At 47.9% G+C, this 23,579-nt stretch overlaps 1 protein-coding gene across 1 annotated transcript in view; it reads left to right on the forward strand.

Annotated features, from left to right (window-relative positions):
* The window catches only part of Hsf2bp (heat shock transcription factor 2 binding protein), an 82,180-nt gene that overhangs the window by 17,121 nt on the left and 41,480 nt on the right, over positions 1–23,579 (forward strand). Inside the window, exons 4-6 of the mRNA XM_032888695.1 lie at positions 4,267–4,416; positions 6,429–6,561; positions 10,042–10,159. Coding sequence (XP_032744586.1) covers positions 4,267–4,416; positions 6,429–6,561; positions 10,042–10,159 — 401 coding nt within the window. The remainder of the gene's footprint in view (positions 1–4,266; positions 4,417–6,428; positions 6,562–10,041; positions 10,160–23,579) is intronic.

Genomic DNA, 23,579 nt, shown 5'->3' on the forward strand with positions numbered 1-23,579 from the left:
ATGTATGTATGTGTGTGTGTGTGTGTGTGCCTGTGTGAGTTTATATGCACCATGTGTGTGCAGGTGCCCCTGAAGTCCAGAGGAGAGTGTCAGAGTCTTTGGAACTTGAGTTATAGGTGGTGGTGGTGGTGGTGGAGGTGGAGGTGGTGGAGGAGGTGGTGGAGGTGGTGGAGGTGGTGGAGGAGGTGGTGGTGGTGGTGGTGGAGGTGGTGGTGGTGCTGGTGGTGGAGGAGGAGGAGGAGGAGGTGGTGGAGGTGGTGGAGGTGGTGGAGGTGGTGGCGGTGGAGGCGGCGGCGGCGGTGGTGGTGGTTATACGAGACTGGAACCCAGGCCATCTGTTAGAGCAGTGTGTACTCTTAACTGATGAGCCATCTTTTCTAGCCCTTCAAGAAACCTCTTAAAGGAAATTAGCTGGTAGAATAATCCAGCTAGAATCTGAAAGGAACTGTAGAAAATCTTTAGAAGGCATCTTTATTGATAAACAATATTTTATGTCATAGTCATCCATGCATATACTATGTTTGGATCCAATCCGTCTCCTCTGCCTCCACCTCCACTTCCTTTCCTATCACATCAGCTCCACTTCCACTGCTAGCTTCATGTGCACTCTTGAGCTTGCTCTCTTGCTCTCATGCTGTACCCCCACCCCTCTGAATACCCACTGAGTCCATTTAGTGTGGTCTGATGTGCACGGGTGTGAGACCATCTATGGGAGCTTGGTAGTCTCTCAGGGGCCATATCCCTGGAGAAAAGTGGTTCCTTTTCCTCCAGCAGCCACCAGTTGCTAATAGCTCTTCAGATAGGGCTGGGATCTCATGCGTTCCTCCCCATCCATGCTGGAAATCTGGCTGACTTGACTTGGTGCAAGCCGTATGCATGTAGCCCTAGCCACATGTGTTCATGAGTTCATGTGTGCAGCAGACACTGATTTGATACAGACTCTACTTCTTCAGGCTCCTAAATTGTTCTGCTCTCTCTTCCAGTGGTCCCTGAATGGGGTGTGCGTGCGTGCGTGCGTGCGTGCGTGCGTGCGTGCGTGCGTGCGTGCGTGTGTGTGTAGTATAGACAGGTTGTTGGTCTCTGAATCAGTTGCTATCTTTACAAAGAAGCTTCTCTAATGAGGGTTGAGACGTGGACTAGTTGTTAGGTATAAAGATGGGAACTTAGGGGCAGGATGGTTACCTCCCTTGTGTTTGTCCCCCATACACTAGTCACCGTACACTTGCCAGGCCAGTCATTACTGTAGCTTTGGGGGTCACAGCTGAGTAAGACTAATGATGTTTTTTTCCCACTGTAGTATTCCTAGAAGCCAACACTTCTTCCCTGTTCGATTGCATTATGGGTGCTCTTTCAGATACAGTTGTCCCTCAGTATCTGAGGGGAATCGGTTCCAGACCTCTTGTGGATAGTCCTGGGGTGCTGGGGCCCTTCTGTGAATAAGTGCAGTATTCCATGCAGCCTACACACATAAGCCGTCCCTGGTTATTCCTATCTGATTCAATGGAGAGCTGTATGACTTGTACGTGGGCTGGGGAGGTGGCTTACTTGGTAAAGTGATGCCGTATGAGCGTGGGGTACTGAGTTCAGTTGTAGCACCTACAGAACAAGACTGCTGTGGCAGCTTCAGGCCTCTGTTGGCTGGATCAGTGGATCTGGAACCTGTAAGGCGTGTGTGGCAGGCCCGATATATTTTGGATACAGTTCTTCCCAGCCTGTGGCCTCCCTGCCTCCCCTCGACAGAATATTGCTGTGCATTCCTCAGTTCCGTCCTTTGACTCCTGAGTGCCAGGATCACATGCGTGCTGCCTGGTTGAAGTTGGAAGGCTGACGTTTACCTTATTTTAAATAATGGGTCAGGTTCTTGTTGTGATACATTTTCAAGTTCTGTACTTACAGTTCCAGATAAATGGGCTTATTGAATATGTAGCAACCAACATGGAGAGAACAAATAGCAAGGAACAGATAACATCACCAGACATGACTGGTGTATCCTGATCGGGAGCAAACAAAGGTAACGTCATCCAGTGGAGGCGTGCGGCACTCAGAAGGAATGGGCCGGGGAAGAAACACTGCAGGCGTATCAGACCGCGGACCAGCAGCAGGCGTATCAGACCGCGGACCAGCATGATGATCTGTTGGGAAGGGTTCACCTTCTAGCTGTTCTCAAGGACGCAGTGTTTTTAATCCCCTTAGCTACTTGCTGTTTTTCTTTGCCCCTGTTACAGAGCAGGGGAGAGAGGGCTGACCCAGGACAGGGCATTTTGGAGGACATTTGACATAAACATGTTGGAGTGTGAGACAAGGAGGGGTGGCTCCCCTTTCCCAGTATGCTTTCAGTAAGCTTAAAAAAGCACGGCACTTTACCAATATGCTGCTGTGACGTGACACAGCCTAGACTTGCCGGGGAAGAGCGGCAGTTGTAGATCAGGTCATGTCTGTGGGGAATGTTCTTGGTGGCCTTGATCTGTGTGGGATTGAAGACTCACCCTGAATGTACGTGCTACCTTTTCCTGGTCTTGATCCAGAGCTGTGAAGAGTGAAGGAAGTGGGCTGAGAACAGCCAGGCCCGGGTGTGTTTATTATCTCCGTTAGTGACTGAATGCGATGGAGGGAGGAAACGAGAACACAGTGTGACGGTGTGTGTACATATGCTGTGATGAGACCCATGACTCTGTCTGCCAGTGTAGTTACACCTGTGTCCACGAATCCAGGCTGTAGTCGTCAGTAAGTCAGACGTGAAAAGCACATAGTTTTACATTTAGGTTCTTAAACTTTTTATTTGATTTCATTTTATATGTGTGGGTATTTTGCCTGCGTGTATGTATGTGTACCATGTGCGAGACTGGTACTCACAGAGTCCAAAATGGTGTCAGAACCCCTGGAACTAGAGTTACAGGCTGTGTTAGCCACGATGTGCTGCTGGGGATTAAACCTGCGTCCTCTAGAAGAGCAGTCCATATGCTTAACCACTGAGCCATCTCTCTAGTCCCACCCTCAAATCTCTTGAAACCCTAGACAAAAATCCCTTCTTATTATTTAATATTGACTTCTTTAAAAGAAAAAAAAAACCTTAACTATCTAGTATAATTTAAATTGTGGTTGAACTAATTCTGTTTGATATAAATGAATTTACCTAGGTTTTTATAATTTCTGGTTTATTCCTCCCTCCTTGGTGGTGCTGGGAGTAGACCCTGGTGCCTCATGTATGATAGGCAGGTGCTCTACAACCGAGGGATATGCCCATCCCTGTCCATCTCTCGGGAAATGCTGTCTCCTTAGAGGGGGTTTTAGTACCAGAAAACGTGATTTTCTAGGGAGGTGAGAACTTCTCCGGATGTACCGACGTGAGGGTCATCAGGAGAATCATTCTCTTCTTCCTTAATGATTCCCGTCGGGGTCTGGCCAGCTGCAGGTGTTCTCAGATGCTGCTGGAGGGAGGGTAGGGAGCCTCCCCAGGCCTCCATGATCTCGCTGACCATGTGCTGTGCCTGAGCATGTCTGGGGTAGCCACCGTCACAGCCTTCCTGCCTGGTCTTAGGTCTGGTGTTTGATTCTGATGTCATTTCACAGCCACACGTGCTTTTCATCTATTCCAGCATCTTTGAGGGCCCTCCCATGAGGATTTCCTCATGATGTGTGCCTAGAACAGTGGCTCTCAACCTTTCAAACACTGCAGCCCTTTAATACAGTTTCTCAGTGTTGTGGTGACCCATAGCCATAAATTTATTTTTGTTGTTACTTCATAACTATAATTTTGCTACTGTTATGACTCATAGTGTAAATATTTCTGTTCTCTGATGGTCTTAGGTGACCCCTGTGAAAGAGTTGCTTGACCCCCAAAGGGATTAAAACCCACAGGTTGAGAACCATTGGTCTAGAAGCGGACTTTTTACAATTCTGTTTAACTCTGTGTGGTGTCTGCCAGTATGGTGAATCTTTGGTCACAGCAGGCTCCCTACTAGAAATGCTGTGCAGTGCAGGCTGCGTGTCAGGTTGCTCCAGAGACTGGCAGTGCTGCTGTGGGTGCCCTCACTTGGGACCCAAGCCACTGCTAGTTTTCTCTTGAACGGATGAAGTTATCCTTCATAAGCTGTAAAACAGCCGTGCGTTCTTCTGTAAGCTAGGACTTAACTGAGATGCGATGGTGACTCATAAGGGCCAGAATTCCGATTGCGCTCTCTCTGATATCGCTGTGAAGGAGAACTTGTAACAGAGTTTGCAGAGTGAACGCTAGCATCTGTTCTCTTGTTCTCTTTGTGAATTTAGGAGAAGTTGGCTCTTCGACAGCAGCTGAACGAGGCAAAGCAGCAGCTCCTGCAGCAGGCAGAGTACTGCACGCAAATGGGGGCTGTCACCTGTACCCTCCTCTGGGGCGTTTCCAGCAGCGAGGAGGTCGTCAAAGCCATTCTAGGAGGAGTAAGTTGTCTAGCACAGTTGAACGTGCCTTGCGACTAGAAGAGGCAGCATGTCTGCCGTGACATTGACTGCTGAGTCCTGCCATGCTGCTGCACATTTGTAAAGTTCATTCACCAGATGGCGGCCAGATGCCTGCTGTGTTCAGTATGTCACCTGCGCTCTGGGGATGTAAAATTAAGTGCCGTGCTCTGTCCCAGCACTCAGGCGTTTTGTATCTTAACCACTTAATGTATGCATAAAAAGCTAGCCGCATTCATGGTGCTCACGTGTGCTTCACTTCACAGGTAAGATAGGAATTAAACACGAATTATTTGATGTCTACATGTGCTTAGAATATAGATTGTATGTGTGTACATTAGGGTACGTAAGGAAAGGAATTTGAAATGGCCTTTGATGAGTCAACAGAAATGGCAGAAGTGGTAAGGACACTTTAAGAAGCAGTCAAAGCAAAGGAATAGAGTGGCCCACGGGGCACATACTTTAATCCCAGCACCCAGGAGGCAGAGGTGGAGGATCTCTGTGAGTTTGAGGCCAGCCTGGTCTATGTAGCAGGTTAGGACAGCAGGGATACACATGGAGAAGACCTGTTTCAGAAAACCAAACAACAAAACAAAAAAGGTAGAAGTGAGAAGTATGTCTTCCTTTAGGATAGAGGGGAAGGACGTCACTTGACAGAGTAGAGGGCTCCTGTCCTGAAGCAGTGGGAAGTGGGCTCACTGGGTATTGGGAAGTCACTTTGTTAGTAGAGGTAAGCAAATGCTGGCTTTGCCCTGAGGGTAGGAGGGCTACAGAGTCTTCAAGTGCTTTTGGACAAAGGAATGGTAGGACACAGCATAGACGGGAAATGCACGTGATGATGAGCGAGTGAGGGTGAAGGCTGAGGTGTGCAGCTCTCTGCAGGGCAGATGAGGAAGGAGAAGGCATGTGGGAGCTGTGTGAGTGAGACAGATGAGGTGTCAGGTACAGGTGACAGCTAAGGGGGGAGGAACAGAAGTGGAGAGGAGGGTATTTGGCAGAAAGCCAAATTCATTACTTAGCACTTAGAGGACACACAGTGGTGGGTCTTAAGTTCCCCGGGGAAGGTCTTAGGTGTCCTCTAAACATTTGTTGAGCTTTATTAAAGTGTAATTTTCAGGGCTGCATGAGACTTTGTCTTAAAATAAAGATGATTTCCATGTTGTAATTTTCCCACTGAACCTAAACGGTTCGCTGGTTTCTTAGAAAATTTCTAGAGTTGGGAGACCATCCCCATTCTCAGACTATTCTATCACTCAGGATGCTTCTTTACACTGTTCTCTAATGTTTTATTTTCTGTTTTTACATTCTAAAATGTGCCCTGGTCTAAGTACATCTTGACAACTTTATATGCACATACACATATGTGTGCACACTGTATCTCAGTCACATAACCCAGGTCCTCTCCGATTTCCTGTGTTCACTTAAGGCCATCAGTGCTGCCTGCATATTGCTGGGTGCAGGGCCATCCACTAGAGCATGGGCCTGCCAGTGCCCACAGTCCTGAAGAACGTTACTCCCCGGCAGCCATCAGTTGTTGCTCTTCTGTGAGGCAGGGTGAGGCACAGCGCCCCCTAAGGCTGTCTCCTCTCCATGCTAGATTGTGGCCTGGCTTGCTTTGTACAGGTAGCACAGCCGCTGGGAGTTCACAAATGCAGCAGTCCTGTCATGTCCAGGGGACAGCATTTTGCAGCATTCCTTTTATCCTCCAAGTCTGGCATTCTTTCCCTCCAGTCTTCTGTGATGTTCCCCGAGCCTGGGTGTGTGGGGTTAATGCAGAAGTCGCTTATTCTGCTTCTGTGGCCAGGCATGAGTGTCAGCATCGACTGCTTCCCTTCCTGGGAACGTTAAGGGGTGGCACTGGCTTCTTTATGACTGTTTCTGTAATTACACAGTTATACACTGTCTCTCTTTTATTGGCTTGCCCATTCTGGTGTTGTTACACTGGCCTCTGTGGAAAGATGTGACAGTTCTATTTTTTTTTTTTTAACTTTCAGGACAAAGCATTGAAGTTTTTCAACATCACTGGTCAGACTATGGAGAGTTTTGTGAAGTCACTGGATGGGGACGTCAAGGAGGTTGACTCTGATGAAAATCAGTTTGTCTTTGCGCTGGCTGGAATTGTAACAAGTAGGTAACTTTTCGGACACAGTGCTGTATGGCAGTGTTGGTGATTACAGGGGTGCGTCTGTGTATCAGGGTCTGAAGGACAGTGTTCACCCGGGAGTCCATCTCAGTAAGCTGGGAGGGCTGTCAGGTGTGTGTATGGGAAAGCACCCGGGCCTTGTGGTTACTAGCACTTACTAGCACTTACTGGAAATTACTGAGCTAAAGGAAACAGGTTTGGTTGGTTGGTGGCTGTGTTTATTTTGCTGCCAAACTGATCTTTCAGTCTCACTGTCAGTTCCTTTTCATCCTTTTCTTTTCTTTTTTTTTTCCCGGAGCTGAGGACCGAACCCAGGGCCTTGCGTTTGCTAGGCAAGTGCTCTACCACTGAGCCAAATCCCCAACCCCTTCATCCTTCTGAAGTTCTGAGAATTTCAGTAAACCCGTGTGGCAGTGAACACCCCAGCTAGGGAGTGGAGCCCTACACAGCCTTCCTTCCATATCAGCCCTCACAGCAGCTGTCCTGGTGGCTTGTTAAACATTTGCCTGCTTTGTTGGGATTGGCTAACATGGCAGTGAGCATCTGTCCCAGGTTGAGCGTGCTTGACCCATGTCTCTACCTGGAAGTCCTGGTCTCTTTCCTCAGGTGCTTCATAGCCAGCCTTAGCTCTCACATCAAGAAAAGCTGTGATGTTTTTGAATGTCCCTTCCCCTCCCTGGGGAAGAATGGAGCAGTTCCAGCTTACCATATTCTAAGCAGAAACTGATACTAGATGTCTTCTGTGTGTAGACGTTGCTCTTGTCTCTGTCACTGTTCCTTTGCTGTGAGGAGACACCATGACCACAGCAACTCTTATAAAAGAAAGCGTTAGCTGGGGCTGGCAGTGTACGTATGTTTAGGTTAACTGATATCAGTACGACTCTGTGTGACCTTTCAGACACCCTTGCTGTTACTTCACACCCCTTCTTCTGTATTTATCGCCCCCTCCTTCCCTAACAACCCTCCCCCTCCTGCCCCACACACAGTGCTCTGCAGTACGCCTGGGCTCCTGCAGTACAGCAGCTCTGATAGGTGCTGGTCTTTAAGGAGCGCCACACACAACACATTCGCTCTCGGCATTGTCATGCTGTGCAGAGGGATACCCACGTACTGTAGGATGTTATGATATTTCTACCACTCTCTATTCTGTGGTATAGCGGACAAGCGTAACAAATGTCTGTAGATGTTGTGGAGACAGAATCATCCCTGTGGCTCTGGTGCACAGCCCGACTTTCCACACATACCGATAAAAACTTCATGCTCGGGTTGGCTCCAAGAGGTGGCTGCTGAATGGTACTGTGAGGTCACCGAGGGCTCGCTCGTTTCTGTATCCGTGGGCATGACTCTGATGTCTTTCTCTAATGCCATCACATAAGCACCTTGCTTACTTGGAAAAATTGGCAGTGCTCACCTGCAATACTCAGTTTCTTATATGGAACTCTCCTACTTGTCTTGCTAACATTCTTCAGTTAGTGGAGCTGACCCTATACGATGAATTGGAATTTTTATTGGAAACTTGTGTTTCTCTTTAGTTGGGTCAGTGAGGAAGTCACGTAGTCAGTCTACTGTGAAGGGCAGATATAAACTGCACACAGTTATGCTGCACAAGGCTGCACGCGTCCTAAATGGGTATGTGTGTGTCAGTTTAAGACTTGGGAGAGATAACTTGGGATTTTGTTCAGTCCTGGCAGACATAACCTTCTGAGTGCAGATGAAGGCAGATCAGAATTTCATCTTTATGGATGAGACCCTGAAAATCTGGATGTGCTGTTCTCTGTTCTGTGAAGTTTGGCTCCAGGAAGGCTGCAGAGATGGCTGTCTGGGTTAGGTTAGGTTCTTGTCTTAGCCACTGTTCTATTGCCGTGAAGAGGCACCATGACCAAGGCGACTCTTAAAAAGAAAGCACGTAATTGAGGGCTGGCTTAGAGTTTAGCCCATTCAGGATTAGCCCATTGTTATCATGGCAGGGACCATGGCAACATGTATGGTGCTGGAGCAGTACAGAGAGCCACAGCCAGATTCACAGGCAGGGGCTGGGGGAGGGAGAGGGAGGGAGAGAGAGAGAGAGAAAGGAAGGGAGGGAGGAAGAAAAGGAGAAGAACCTGGGCCTGGCATGGGCTTTTGAAGCCTCACAGCCCACCCGCAATGACACTTTCTCCAAGGCCACGCCTTCTCATCCTGTTAATCCTTCTGAAACAGTGCCATTCCTGATACAGGAGCCCATGGGGCCACTCTTCCTCACCACCACAGTGGCTCGATGACATGCGGATAGTGACTCGGTTTCTTATTCCCGGGATCTGCACCCTCTGCCACTGAGTAGATAATGCTGGAGGAGCCGCGAGAGCAACAAGTGCTCTCAGCTACATCTCTGCAGTACCCACTGTGCGTGTGCGTGTGTGTGTGCCACATAGTGTGTGAGGAGCGCAGAACAGTTCATGGAGTCAGAACTGTAAGCAGACGAGCTACTCCACTGACCTGGATCCCCCGGAGAGATTCGGCCAAGGAAGGCAGGCCGCCGCCCCGGCCCTTTCCATCTTGGCCCCGTTCATTACCTTCCTCATTTTGCATTTTGCCTTCTTCTCAGTCCTGACGAAGAAGACTCTGCAGAGAGGGGCACTGTGTGCTGGGCTTACAGATGAATCTTGGTTGTGTGTGGATACTGGTGGGGCAGCCAGTGCTGGCTGTACCAGTCATGGGGCCAGTGACCGCTCTGGTCTCCATCTCATTTGCAGAGCCTGGGGTATGAAAAATGTGTTTACTGATTACAGTCAGGAGGAACATTCAGGAGATATTCAGATTCAGTTTTCACGCTCTGCTTGTGACGTCATATGATTCCCATTTCATGTCACAGTTAAAAGTCTCAGTCCATTCTTGAAGGATTTCTCAATGCTCGGTCCCCCAGTAAGAACATGGGTCATCAGCCCCATGTTCTTCTTGGACCAGATAACTATTGGTCTGCTTTTCCAGGGCATGGTGCTGCAGACACCCAGGTCCCAGCGCTCCCTTCCATAGTTATGGCATGACTTCCTGATGTGCAGTCACACCGCTGTCAGGTCCTCAGTCAGTACCATGTGAGCTCTACAAGCAGCACTGTGTTTCAGTGTCCTTGGGTACCTGCTCTCCTTGGATCTATAAGGAGAAAGTCAGGGAGTATACTATCTGCTAAGCAGAAATTTCCAGAATGTGAAGCACCTGTGATCTCATAGGAAAATAATCATCACCGTCACCATCTCATCATCACCGTCACAACCATCACCGTCACCACCATCATCACCATCCTCACCCTCGCCGTCCTCACTATGTGCGTTAGGGATGGTGGCAGAAATAGAGTGAAAGTGCAGGTGTACTGATGCCCTGATGCCTGCCTGGAGGTTGGAGGGAGACCAGGAGCTGCTCCTCTCCGTCTGCAACTGTGTGCCCTGGGCCACACCTGTGACCCTGACGCTTCCTTCTGTTTTCTGCAGATGTTGCTGCTGTTGCGTGTGGGCGTGAATTCTTGGTGAATTCCAGCCGGGTGCTCTTGGACACCATGTTGCAGCTGCTGGGGGACTTAAAGCCTGGCCAGTGCACCAAACTCAAAGTGTGAGTAGCTAGCAGCTCAGCCTCTCGACTTGCACAGGGCTTAGAATATGCTGACGGAGCCTCTCTTTAAGGAAACTTGTTTGATCCACCAATTCTACAAAACAGGAAGCCAGCTGATGAGGACTTAAGGAATGCGTTATCTTTTTAGAGGATATTTTATCTAATTTTATTTGAGATAGGCCCAATGTGTAGCCTAGAACTCATGCTCCTCCTGCTTTAGCCTGCTGGCTGGTGTGTTAAATAGTGTCTCGAGAAAAAAAAAAAACAAACTTAAATCAAGAAAAGGAGCATTTACCCCTTAGAGTCTGGGCTGTGTTACTCGTGGCCTCAGAATGAACATCGGTAGGTGTTTGCTATGGCAGTTTCCTACTCAGGTACTAAACTTTGTAGCAAGATTTTCTTAATCATTGTAACAGGACAGACTTCCATTTAGAATCTCAGTGTCGTAGTGATCTGACTTGGCTTGACCAGGTCCTCTGGTGGGTGTCTCCTAGGGCCAAAATCAAGGTGGTGCTCAGCTGGGTCCTTGGAGGAGGCCCTGGAGGGATCTGCTTCCCTGTTCTCTTCTACCAGCCGAGTAGCTGGCCAGCTGAATCCTGTCCAGGGTTGGCTGCTCTTCCTCACGTGGCCTGCTGTCATGCCACACTGCTTCTTAAACATGGCATCTGTATTAGTTTCCTTTCTGGTCGTTGTGACAGAAGCAGTTTAGAGAAGAAAGGCTTTGTTTATGCTCACGCTTCAAGGGTGCAGTCAGTCCTTTGTCCAGGGAAGGCATTGTGGCAGGAGTGTGAGGCAGCTGGTCACATGGCTTCCATGGTCAGGAAACAGAATGCTGACCCTCAGCTGCATTTCTCCCTTTGTAAAGTATTTCTAACTCTGTTTATGTGCGTGCACATGTGCGCTCCTCATGAATTTGTGTGCAAGGTATAGCATGCACGTGGAGCTTAGAGGACAACTAATGGGCATCAGTTCCCTCTGCTATGTGGGCTCCAGTCGGTCTTAGTAGGAGGTATTTCCCTGTTACACCATCGCACCAGTTCACTTTGTCCTCCTCACTCAGTCCAGGATCCCGGATCCCAGATCCCAGAATGGCACCACTCATGTTCAGAGCCAGTCTTCCTTCCATACCTTCTGGAAACATCCCCAGAGCTGCTTTTCCGTGGTAACTCTAAATCTAGCTGACTTGATTATCCATCGCAGTGTGTATCACACGTTTTCTGTTGCTCCCAGCCAGAGAGGCGTCTCTGCTTTCTGTGGGCTCCTGTGCTTAGATTAGGCATATTGGATAAACCTGTTCAATCAGCTCAGTGCCTGTTGATTAGTACCTGTGATTGCGTCTGCAGACCCTCGTTGGCCATGTAACCTAACTTTATCAGAGTATGCTGCAGATAGAGTCTTGGGGAGTAGGACAAGAAATCGTTTATTCTTCTCTGGAGGGCAGTGCTGGGAATGGAACCCAGTGCTCTTCATAGCAAGCATCCCTGTGCTAGCATACAGACCCATGGCAGGAAGCTTTGGGGGTTCAGGGTTTTCCCTGTGATACGCGATCTCTCCAGCTGTGTGCCTTGTGTATTGCAGGCTTCTCTGTAGTTCAGGAGCCCCTTAAACGTCGGAGGCAGATACTTCCAATTCTGTGCCATTTCGGCCTTGGTGTCTCTTACATTTTCCCATGAAGATGAGAATTTCTTTTCCTCCTTGTATGCTGAATAATTTTGGATGCACCCTGGGCATTTGGAATATTATATCAGAAGCCTCATTTTAAAGTCTTTGGAAAACTCAACAGTCTATTTGGATTTGAGTCACAAATCACAGTGTTGTTTCAGTGTCAGCCCCTGTCTATAACATTTCAACCTGGTGTTCCCCAGGCCAGTGGAGCTGTCCTGTGCGTCTTCTGGTGCCACTCATGGGCTGGTTGGAGGCCCAGGGATTATGCTGTGTGTGCTGAGGTGAGGCTGGGAATTCAGAAGTTCTCTATGGGGTCACTTACTGACTGCTGACTCTCCACGTTGCCTGCAGTGCTCTGGTGTGCCCTGAGCTCCACTGTTTAGCCGCATTGCTGAGGTCTGGTGGTCTGAAGTATTCCTGTGGTACTGCTTAACTGCACGCAGCTACCACGGTCCTTCACGGTGGGAAGACATCCCATTCTGCAGCATCTGAGTTGCCCAGGGCTCCTCCTCTTACTGTGGCTACCAGAAGGATGGCCTTCCTCCTCCTGAAGACAGAGAGAGCCTTCTGCGCAGTCTGAGTGCAGGCTGTGGAAGCTGTGCTGGGGTGCGTGATGCTCTGCTCCCGTTTCTTCAGCTCATGGTTGGTCACCTTCCACGGTCTCGGTAGCTGCTCCATGCATTGTGTTCAGTGGAGGGAGTTTCTGCTGTGATGCCCTGTGTAGACCACACTGCAGTCTGCACTAGTGTTTTATGCTGACATGTCTGTGTGCACGAGCAATGCATGCTGTAATGTGACATGGAGTTTTCTTTGCAATCATGCTTTGTAGTCATGCTAAAGCTTGACTGTGGATCTCATCCATTTCTTGGCGGGGGGACTCAAAAATTGCAGAAGACCTAATGTTGAGATCACCTTTCTGTGCTTGGGGATATTTTTAATTTCTCTACATGTGCACTGCTACACTGAACACTTGGTAACTGTCTCCTTGTGGACCTGTGTTAGCTTCTGTAGGAGTTCCCCCAGAAGAGGGGTTTTTGAGAAGTGGCACCCATGCAGGTCTGTAAGATGCTGGCCCTGTACTCTCTCGTGCACCCTTGTCGGCATTTTGTTCCTTATTCCTATAGAGAGTCTATGTGCCATCAGCCAATTGGCCAGCCAGCCATCTACCTGCATCCCTCCCTTGACCTGGAATACCAGCGAGGTTGGCGTGTTTTCTGCGTGCTTGTCCCATGATGTCTTCTCTGTGAATCACCTGTCTGTACCTTTCTCTCTTTCTTGCTAAGCTGTTTCCACAGTGATGTGCTGGTGTCTGTGTGGGTTCTGGTGTTGATCCATTGCTTCCTTTTCTTCTGTGGCCTCTGTAAGTGTTCATGGCCAGCTAATCTCTCCTTCAGCGTCTCGGCGAGCTTTGTATGGGGGCTGCTTCTCTGCCTCCCTTCTTTGGCCCCTGTTCTTGTGGATCACAGCACATGGTGAAGGCAGTAATGGTGAAGGACCTGCTGCAGAGCCATCATGTGGCTTCCTTTCCCAGCAACCTTCCAGGTTTGTGCACGGCGATCTTCTCCCTCCTGCACTGAAGCCCTTCACTGTTGACAGTAGCCTAAGTCCCTTGCTGTGCTGGGCTGAGCTTTTTTTGCATGTCTGTGTTTCATTTCTCTCCTGGGACTTTTGCTCTTATTACTTTATGATCAAAGGATATTCCCTTTCAGAGTTGTGCTCAGGCCTAGAGATGGGTCCAGCCTTCTTCCAGCTGGTTTTTAAGTGCAAAACTTTCTTTAAAAACCGAGCATCCTGGGCTTGAAAGATGGTTCAGTTGTTATGGTGGTTTGAGTGAGAAAGGTTCCTTGTGCTCAAATGTGTGATTCCAGTTAGTGGAACTGTTTGGGAAGGATTGGGAGGTGTGGCCTCGTCTGATGAGATGTGCTCCTAGGAGTGGGCTTTGAGATTTCAAATGTCCACAACTTTCCCAGGTAGCTTTCTTTTTCTCTTTGCCTCAAGCTTATGGATCAGATCACATCCTTCTATTCCACTTGCAATTCACTTTAACTGTAGACCTAGATAAGAGCATTGGGAAGAAATCATGTCACAATCTGAATGCTATTCTGCCTTCATATTCCCTCCACCAAATAATTCCATTGCTTTTGAATCCAGCCTCTCTCAAGTTCTCAGGACTGGCACAATTCAGCTAGAGTCTTTGGCAAAATGTAACACGAGTGGCTGTGTGGTGTTACCTTTTATGGGAGATGTGAACAAATGTCTGCTCCCCCAGACAGGGCACGGACAACAGACCAAATTAATGACTGTACCCAAGTCTAGCTTAGTGGACCTAAATTTTTTGGGTTCCTTACTGAAGCATCGATGAGTCAAAGCAGCTGCATCCCTGAGTTCTGGCCCTAGAGTGGGTGATGACTCACGGAGCTGTGCCCTCAGTTCCCTGGACAACTCGGAGGCAACTGGCTCACCCTCTAGCGGTTGTCAGTGCTTATATAACCTCGGGGAGAGGCTCTTCTGAGTTTTAGGAACTTCCCAAGAAGTGTGTTTGTTACTTCCTGAGCTTTTCTTCCCCTGTTGTCATGTGACATTGGTATTTCCATTTGATCTTGGATAAGAGCAGGCAACAGAACTCTTGCTTCATATTTGACAAGTGAAATTCGCCAGCCTTTTAAAGGTCTTATTTAATTGACAAGCACAGGGGAGAAGCAACACACTCAGGCTGTGGCCGAGTTGGTAGAAGAGCTACTGAGCACATAGGCGGTCTACCTTCTCATTGAGCACATAGGAGGCCTACCTTCTCACTGAGCACATAGGAGGCCTACCTTCTCACTGAGCACATAGGAGGCCTACCTTCTCACTGAGCACATAGGAGGCCTACCTTCTCACTGAGCACATAGGAGGCCTACCTTCTCACTGAGCACATAGGAGGCCTACCTTCTCACTGAGCACATAGGAGGCCTACCTTCTCACTGAGCACATAGGAGGCCTACCTTCTCACTGAGCACATAGGAGGCCTACCTTCTCACTGAGCACATAGGAGGCCTACCTTCTCCCTGAGCACATAGGAGGCCTACCTTCTCACTGAGCACATAGGAGGTCTACCTTCTCACCACATAAATCAGGCACAGAGGTACATGCCTGTACTTCACACTCTGAAAACAGAGGTGTGGATCAGAACACAAGTTCAAGATCACCCTCAGCTATACCTAGAGTTGAAGGCAGCATAGGCTCTATGAGATTCTGTCTCAAAGCAAAGAGACAACAAAAATAGCCCTCACTCTGACTATTCCAGACTTCTCGTCCTTGGCTAATAAGAGCTTCCATGAGAAAGGGTCTCATAGCAATCCACACAGGCCTGAAAGACATGTCTTCCAGAGAGTGAGAAAGACATGATCCAGTGACAAAGGTGGGCTTGCTCACCTTAACGGGACAAGTTGGCTGTGAAGGCCCTGAGACTCTACCTGGTCAGTGCTTCCATTGATTTCCCCCCCCCCCCGGTGGTAACACTGAGGAGGCATAAGAAAATAATAACTTTGCAGAGAAGGACTAGGTGGGTCTGAAACTCTGAGATGTGTTTCTACAGTTCACCATTCCTTGACCAGAAGTGGCCCTGCAAAGCCTGTCCTCCCTCCTGCCCTTGTCTGACCTACATGCATGTTGTTCTGAAACCCTTCTCAGTGAAACACTGTATCTGCCACTTAGGCACCATTCAGGGAAAGAGTGTTCCCTTTACTGGGCTTGTAACCCAGTCCACACCTGGGGTGGAACATTTAGCTGAGAACCAAGTGGTCACTTAGGAACAGGTCTTTTCCTGGAACCCTATTCCATGTCACCTGTCAGGGGTCTCTTCAGCTCCATTTCATATCTCAGTGCCCTTTCAATACTCGAACCATAGACTTTATATTTTTCCTTTCCAAGCTTGCTACACTTGTTCAGAACGCTCTTCATAAGACCTAACCAGAGAACAAAGTCTCTGCTGGGCATATCTGAGACTTCCTTTGTCAGTGCAATTGACATAAATCTCTTCACCTTAGCCTCAGGTAGACACTTCAGACCAGGGCAAAAAGCAGCCACATTCTTCACCAAAATACCACAAAAACAGTCTCTACGCCACATACTGAAATTCTTCACCTCTGAAATCTCTTGGGCCAGTTCTTCACAGTTCAAATTACTCTCAGCAACAAAGTCTTCCATATTCCTACTAGGATAGCCCATTAAGCTCCACCCAAAGGATTCCATTGCTTTCCAAATCCAAAGTGCTAAAATCTACATTCTGCCAAACAAAAGCATGGTTAAGCCTATCATAGCAGTACCCAACTCCTGGTACCAACTTGTACCTATGGTCTTACTGCTGTGAACAGACACCATGACCAAGGCAACTCTTATAAAGGACAACATTTAATTATGGCTGGCTTAAAAGTTCAGAGGTTCAGTTCATTCTCATCATAGCAGGAAGCATGGCAGCATCCAGGCAGGCATGGTGCAGGAGGAGCTGAGAGTTCTACATCTTCATCTGAAGGTTGCTAGGAGAAGACTGACTTCCAGGCAGCTAGAATGGGGGTCTTAAGCCCACACCCGCAGTGACTCACCCACTCCAACAAGGCCACACCTAATAGTGCCACTCCCTGGGTCAGGCCCATACAAACCATCACAGAATCCCTAGTGACCTCACTTCTTTCTTTTAGGTTCCGTCTTCTGGAAGTTTCATCACCATTCAGTACTGCCACAGGCTGGCATCCAGTTTTACCACATGGCCTCTGGGCAACATTGAAGGTCTAAATTAAAACAGCTGCTTTTGAGAAAAACTGATACTAAAGCACCACGCGTGGATTGATAGCTAGTGAGGCTGGTGTTGGTCTGCTCTCTCTGTGTTACACAGTGATGAGCCTTAACATACACAGAGTGGTCTAGACCCCGTCAGTCGTGAGTCACAGCTTTAGGCTCTTACTTGACGGGTGGGAGGCCCCACATCTAAATAAAGGTGTAGAACAATTCATGGCCAGGGCTGAGGCTGGCTTGTGGTAGAACCATCTGGCTGCTAAGGATGCACCAGGGTCTGGGACTGGCCCTGTGCAGAAGGAAAACCTCCCTCCTTGCCCTGTTCCCTGTTAGAAATGAGCAGACCTCTAGCTGTAGGCTTCTCTCATAGATTAGCTGACCAGGACTAGAACATTGCCTCGGGTGTATAAGTGCTAGGTCCTGTCTCCATCACCCTGGCTAGATTACACAGCTTAACCAGTTCTCTCTCCACTTACAAGCTGTCCTCGATGAGGAATTAGTTTCTGTGCCTTGGAATTGGTGTGGTGCTGACTTGGTTGTTGGGCCAGCTGGCTGAGGATGACTGGGTTCCAGTGTCTGTGTCTGTCTGTGGTACTGTCGGTTCACTGTAGCTCCTTGGTATGGAGCAGGAAGGTGGTTCATTTGCATCACTTTCACCTCACGTGACTCACCTGCAGGCACAGTTGGTCAAGAGCAAGGGAGTGCTTTCTGTCCTGTCTCAGGCGTCTTCCATTTCATTAAGCAGAAGTGCCTGGGTGACTGTCCAAGCTCATCCCTCCCGTTTAAAACAACTTTTTTCTTTTAAACATCATGGTGTATCAGAACACTTCTGTACAGAAGGTTTGTTTTACTAAGGAATCCAGTTGATAGCTAAGCACTCTAAGGGCACAGAGTTAACAGTGGACAGGCCTTGCCGCATGTTTGTTTTCTGTCTTGCCTTTAGTCCTTGTGTTCTTAATGTCAGCTGTGTTTAACAGGATCAGGGGAGCAGATACCCGGCCGTGTGTCAATCAGAAACTTGATACATCATTCACAAATAGTTTTTGTTGGAATAGAAATGTCATATGGAGCAATCATTTGCACAAGAAACAAGAGTCTTCTGGGTTGGTGTGGTAACTCTTTCATGACCTAGAGGTCTCTGGCTTCTGTGACATGAACCCTGGTAGTGACATGGCTCAGGTCTCTCAAAATTGCATTGGTTCCATTTTAGCTTCTTAAGGACAACTGCTCTGGGGACAGATATGAAAATTTAAAGACAGTTACTGATATATGTGATGTGTTTATAAAAAGATAAAGAGAGGGAAATATGTTCTGTGGAGGTGTGGTGGAATATGGGGCAAGGGGGTGCCTCAACGGGCTCATGGGGCATCTTCCCTCCCCGACCCCAAGGGACCAGCTACACAATGGTATAGTGTAGAATAGAGTTTATTCAGGGCATGGGGAGGGGAGTTAAGAGGGGCAGAGCAAGGCAGAGAGAGAAGAGAGAGAGAGAGAGGGAGAGAGAGAGAGAGAGAGAGAGAGCGAGGAAGGAAGTGGAGCACATGTGCATGAGCCATGAGCACGTGGAAAGAGAGGTGGGGGGAAGGGAATGGGGAAAGAGTGGAGGCAGGAAGGCAAAAGCAAGAGACCAAGAGTGGGGGCTGGAGAGATGGCTCAGTGGTTAGAGCACAGATCGCTCTTCCAGAGGTCCTGAGTTCATTCCCAGCAACCACACGGTGGCTCACAACCATCTGTAATGGGGATCTGATACCCTCTTCTGGTGTGTCTGAAGACAGTGACAGTGTACTCATTTACATGAAAGAAAGAAAGAAAGAAAGAAAGAAAGAAAGAAAGAGAGAGAGAAAGGAAGAAAGAAAGAAAGAAAGGGAGGAAGAAAGAGAGAAAGGAAGAAAGAAAGAAAGAAAGAAAGGAAGGAAGGAAGAAAGAGCAAGAGAACAAGAGAGTGGGGAGGAGCTAATAGCCCCGTTTATAGTGTCAGGCAAATCTGAATGTTGCCAGGTAACTGTGGGGCAGAGCTTAGACAGAATACTAACAATATGAGTAAATTTTACCATTTTAAGGTTATATGACAGTGCTAAATCACCAGGACACTTTGCCCAGGTTTCCCTGAACCGTGGTTATCCTCATATGGTAGTTTTGCTTTTTGAGGTCTAGAGAACATTGGCTGGTTTATTATCATGCTGTAAAACAGAAGTTGGCAACTTTCTGTAAAAGTATTTGTGAGGTGTTTTGGGCTTAGTGGGTCACACGGGGCTCTTGCTGTTACTCCGTCCTGCTCTTATGACCTTCATAAAAGCAGCTATGGAGCATAGTTTAAGGTGGAGGACTTGTGTGTTTGTGATTTGAAGTAAAGGCTTTCCCTTCTGGAGGCACTGGGTAGAGACTCCAGGAAAGCCAGCCTCAGGGCTGACTTCTCTGGGGGCACTACATGTGAACAGCCCTAAGGCCTACCACACAGTTTGTTAGGGTGCGACTTTGTAATCCTTGTGAGACTGCTAATGAGACTCAGATGGCTCACAGCCCTTTGGGAGCTCAGAGGACTGAGAATCCCTGCCTTCCTGGTAGTTTTATGTCAACTTGACACAGGTTGGAGTCATCTGGGAAGAGGGAACCTCAATTGAAAAGCTGGTTTAAACCTCCGCAGGTTACTGTGAGCAAGCCTGTGGGGAATTATTTTGACTGAGGATTGATGTGGGGGCATCTCTGTGGGCAGTGCCACCCCTAGGCTGATGATCCTGAAAACTATAGGAAGCCAGGCTGATCAAGCCAGGAAAGTGGCACTCCTTAATAGTCCTGGCATCAGCTGCTGCCTGTAGGTCCCTGCCTTCTTTGAGTTCCTGCCCTGACTTCCCTCAGCAACAGAGTGTGACCTAAGAGTTGTAAACAAAAGCCATTTCCTCCCCAAGTTGCTTTGGCTGTGATGTTTTATGGCAACAATAGAAAACCTAACTAAGACACTGCTTTGGAAAGTGCTGGTGCCTTTTGTCTTTCTGGCATTGCTGTGGCTTTGAAAATTGTCATGGAAATATGGAGGAAGGGGGATTTTGTGTGTGTGTGCGTGTTGTGCCCAGTTGAAGTTCTCAATTGCTGGTGTGACTCCTTCTATAGCCAGTTGGTAGTTTATGGTGGGGTAAAGACAAAACGAAGAGCCTGCCTTTCTCAGACTGAAGTCTCGGGGAACCAGCCTCCCAACAGAAGACAGCAGTGGGTGTTGTCTGTGCTGTGCACACATGTGCCATCGTTTCCTTAATTAGTCCCTGCAAATACACTGCATCACTGCTCTGGTTGCTTCCCGCTCCAGGCTGCCATACATCCCAGCATGGGGCTGTTACCCATTTCACCTTTATTTATGAACTTACAGCCTTTAAAGAATTTGTATATTATTATATAAAAAGTATGGCCATAGAGCATTTAGGAAATTCTTCAAATTTGTGCCCAAAGGAACTACTTAGCTCTCCACACATTGACTGTCCCTGCTAGTCTGTCTTTTGGCCATTGCAGAATGTGTGTTCTGGGCCTCTAAGCTCTGGGTATTTTCCTGAAGAGAATCGGTGCTTGTCTTACCAGGGCTCTGGTTGTGCCTCATCCTCAGTTTGCAGCACTTACTCTGGTGGCTCAGTGTCCGCCTCAGACACTCAGGTGATTCTGGCCGGCTGGGCACTCAGGGCTCTGTCTGGGCACTGGGCGCTTCTAACTGGAGCCTCTTCCTCCTTTGCCTACAGTCTGGGAGATCCAGGCTCTGTCTCCTCACTCATGCTGTGTGGGCTGTGTGAAAGCCGCCCTCCTTGTCTCTCTCCGTGGAAGCGGTGTTGCTCACAGATCCTCTTAAGAGGGAGAATTTCTGTTTACTACAAGTAAGAGGGCTGTTGCCAGGCAGTCTGGGCTATCATCACTGCTGCTCAGTAAGTTTCAACTTCCCCTAAAACTCTGTGTGCGTGCGTGCGTGTGTGTATGTGTGTGTGTGCGTGTTCCATTACTTTCACCTTAAAGTTTTATGCTATGTATTCATTATAGTTCAGTTCTAACTGTTGTCTGACTACTCCTGTAATGGCCCAAGTTGCAGGGACCCCAAAGACCACATAGGAGCCAATTCCAATGCAAACACAAGGGTCTTTAGAGCTGTAGAGCAAGGACTCTCATGGACACTGTCACAGAGGGTCAGAAGTGAGAACCTCAAGTCTAGGAGTGTAGGTATTTATTGTAGTTACAGCAAACTTGGGGAGTTTCCATATGGGTCAACAAGTTAACATTTTAAAAACTGCATTTTTGGCATAATCTGTAGGAAGCAAACATGGGTGCAAAGCTACCTGACACAGGATGGCTGGGTTATCTCTTTTCTGCAGTATGTCTTAGGTTATTTATATGTACCTTGACCCCTCTCTTACAGCCTGACTGGCTGTTGTTAGGGGAGGGGGTTGCCATAGGATGTTTGCTCAAGTGGACTTTGGTTTTCCTCCTGGAATTGGAGTTTAGCGCCTGGAACTTCAAAACTGGAGTTGGTTGGGCTTTACAATTTCTAGTTAGTTACTTGGCTTATTTTAATAGAGACATTCTTCGTAGCTGGGAGGAGAAGGTTGTTTTTAAATTATGAGCGTATGAATATGTGCACTCGAGTGTGGGTGGTGTGAGATCCCCTGGAGTCCATGTGGATGAGACTGGCCCCAAGTGGTACTGGGGACTGAACTCCTTCTCTGAAGAGCAGCAAGTGCGCCTAAGGGCTGTGGGATCTCTCCAGACTGGAGACATTGTTTCTATTTTCCAAATACTGCTTGGAGTTTTAAAACTTACTTTAAAAAATAATTTTAAGTCAGTGTGAAACAGGAGGATAAAAGTCCTGGCTATGTAGTCAGATCCTGTTTCAGAGCGATTAAAGCTTGTTTTAAACCTAATTGCGTGGTGACTCAGAGAATCCGTGTGGCGTACTCCGTACTGTGAGAGCTGCTGCTGTGCACTAGCTGCTTTGTAGTTTTGTTGATGGACTCTTAACGCTGTGCATACTTAAACACTGTAGTTACAGTTGGTGTTTATGTTGTACATGTATGTACATGTGTGCCCTTGCATGCATGTGAAGATCAGATAGATATCAGAGGACAACTTCAGAGAGTTCATGCTCTCCTTCTATAGTGTGGGTCCCTAGGATTGAACTCAGGTCGTCAGATTTGCCAGCAAGTGCCTTTATCTGTTGCAAAGTATCTTTGAGTCGCAAGTCTAGATGCCTGCCCCGGTAGAGGGGTGACTTCCTGAGGACCTGGGTGGTTGGCACTGCAGTCGTCCTCAGTGTTCCCTCTCTGTCAGCATTTGCTTGATGTGTCTTCTGATGTTCCTTTGGGCTCATCTGTTGTATGACCTTTGGGTTTAGGTGTGTTCTGTGGTTGTGATGTAAACCCGTCTAGCAATCTGCCTCTTGGCAAGATGGTCCTCCCTACTAACATTTCCAGCTACTGAAATCCTCGGCTTCACTCCATCGTTTTGTCTTTATGTGGATTATTTGGTATTTTCCCCTCTGTATTTCTATTCCTTCCTCCTTTCCTGTTTCTTATGCTGCTCCTCGGCTGCCTTTCTTCTCTGAGTTTACTTTCCTCCCCAGGGTATTAAAACTTGACCTCTACTCAGTGGCTACCTTCCCTTCAGAGCACGCTTGGATATATTTGGTGTCTACTTGAAAGTAATGAATGCCTTTCTCTTCTGAGCAGAAGGGCCTCAGAATGACTCAGTTCTTACCTCCCAGTTCACATGTGTTTGGAGACTGTGTCCCTGCTTTGTTGGAAATGTATTAGCCACAGTGTTAAACATTGTTATTATTGCCTTTCCCAGTGTTTCCTTCTCTGTTTGCATTTCTGTCCTGTGGTTCCCTTTCCTGTTTCTTGTAGCTCAGAACTTTCTTCTGAGGTCATTTTCTTTTATTTTGAAATTCTTCTTTTAAGTTTTTGTAGTTTAGGTTTGTTTTGGGGACAATTCTCTTGAGATTTCTTTTGTATTATTTGCTGGAAATATTTTTTGATGGGATTTTAATTCTGAGGTTACAGCGATTTTTCAGTTCCCTTGAAAAGCACACGTTGCCTGCCCTCTGGCATCTGTCTTTAAAAAAACCTTTGTTTATAATGTGTGTGTGTACAGTGTATGTGCATGTTCATGTGTGTGGATGTAGGCAAGCACACTATAGTACACATGTAGAGGCCCCGAGTGTTATCCTTGTCTTCTGCCTTGTGTGAGATCCTTCTGATGTGTGTGAGCCTGGCCCATGCATTGAGAGACTCTCTTGTGTCTGCCTCTCATCCCCCTGTACGGACGGTGGGATTACAGGTTTGCTGTTGCACAGGGAGCCCACTGCAGACCAAAGTGCAGATCCCATCCAAGTTCAGCTTGAAGAACCAGTGAGTTTTATTGAGGGTGCTTACAGGAATGTGGGTTACTTACAGGAGCAGAAATGATGCAAAGTCGTATCACCAGAGCCACTCCACCATGTGTGACAGTGCACTGCTCAGTGGCACTCGGAGGGGGAGAGTGCCCTTTCCGGGTTGCTTGGTTGGCTGAGCCTCTTCCAGGCCGTTCAGCCACTTTTAATTTCTTCTACAGTTTGACCGTTCTTGCTCCTTCCAGGTGGCTGGGCTGGTTCTTGGGGAAGAACTGGGCCTAGTGAATCTGGCCAGTTCTGGGGACTTCCTGAAGCTCTTTTGAATTATTTGCTTCCTGTCTTACTAGGCTTCTCTGCAGGATAGAGTGTTTTACCCAGTACTCCCCAAACACCCTGCCTTTTCACCTTCTTGTGAACATCATGTTCTAGAGTGCCCTATCACCTCCCTTTCCTTTACATCCTATGGCTTTTAAAAAGTTCAGAGAGATTTATCTGCTTCTGCTCTGTTTCTTGATCTGTATGCTGTGTCTTAAGAAGCTTCCTTCCAAGTTGGAAGGTAGACTTGGTAAAATGCTGCACAGTACCCACATACTACCGTGTCTAGCTGTATATGGAGCATAGAGATCC

The sequence above is a fragment of the Rattus rattus genome, chromosome 18 (genome assembly GCF_011064425.1).
Source record: "Rattus rattus isolate New Zealand chromosome 18, Rrattus_CSIRO_v1, whole genome shotgun sequence".
In the NCBI taxonomy this organism is placed as follows: domain Eukaryota; kingdom Metazoa; phylum Chordata; class Mammalia; order Rodentia; family Muridae; genus Rattus; species Rattus rattus.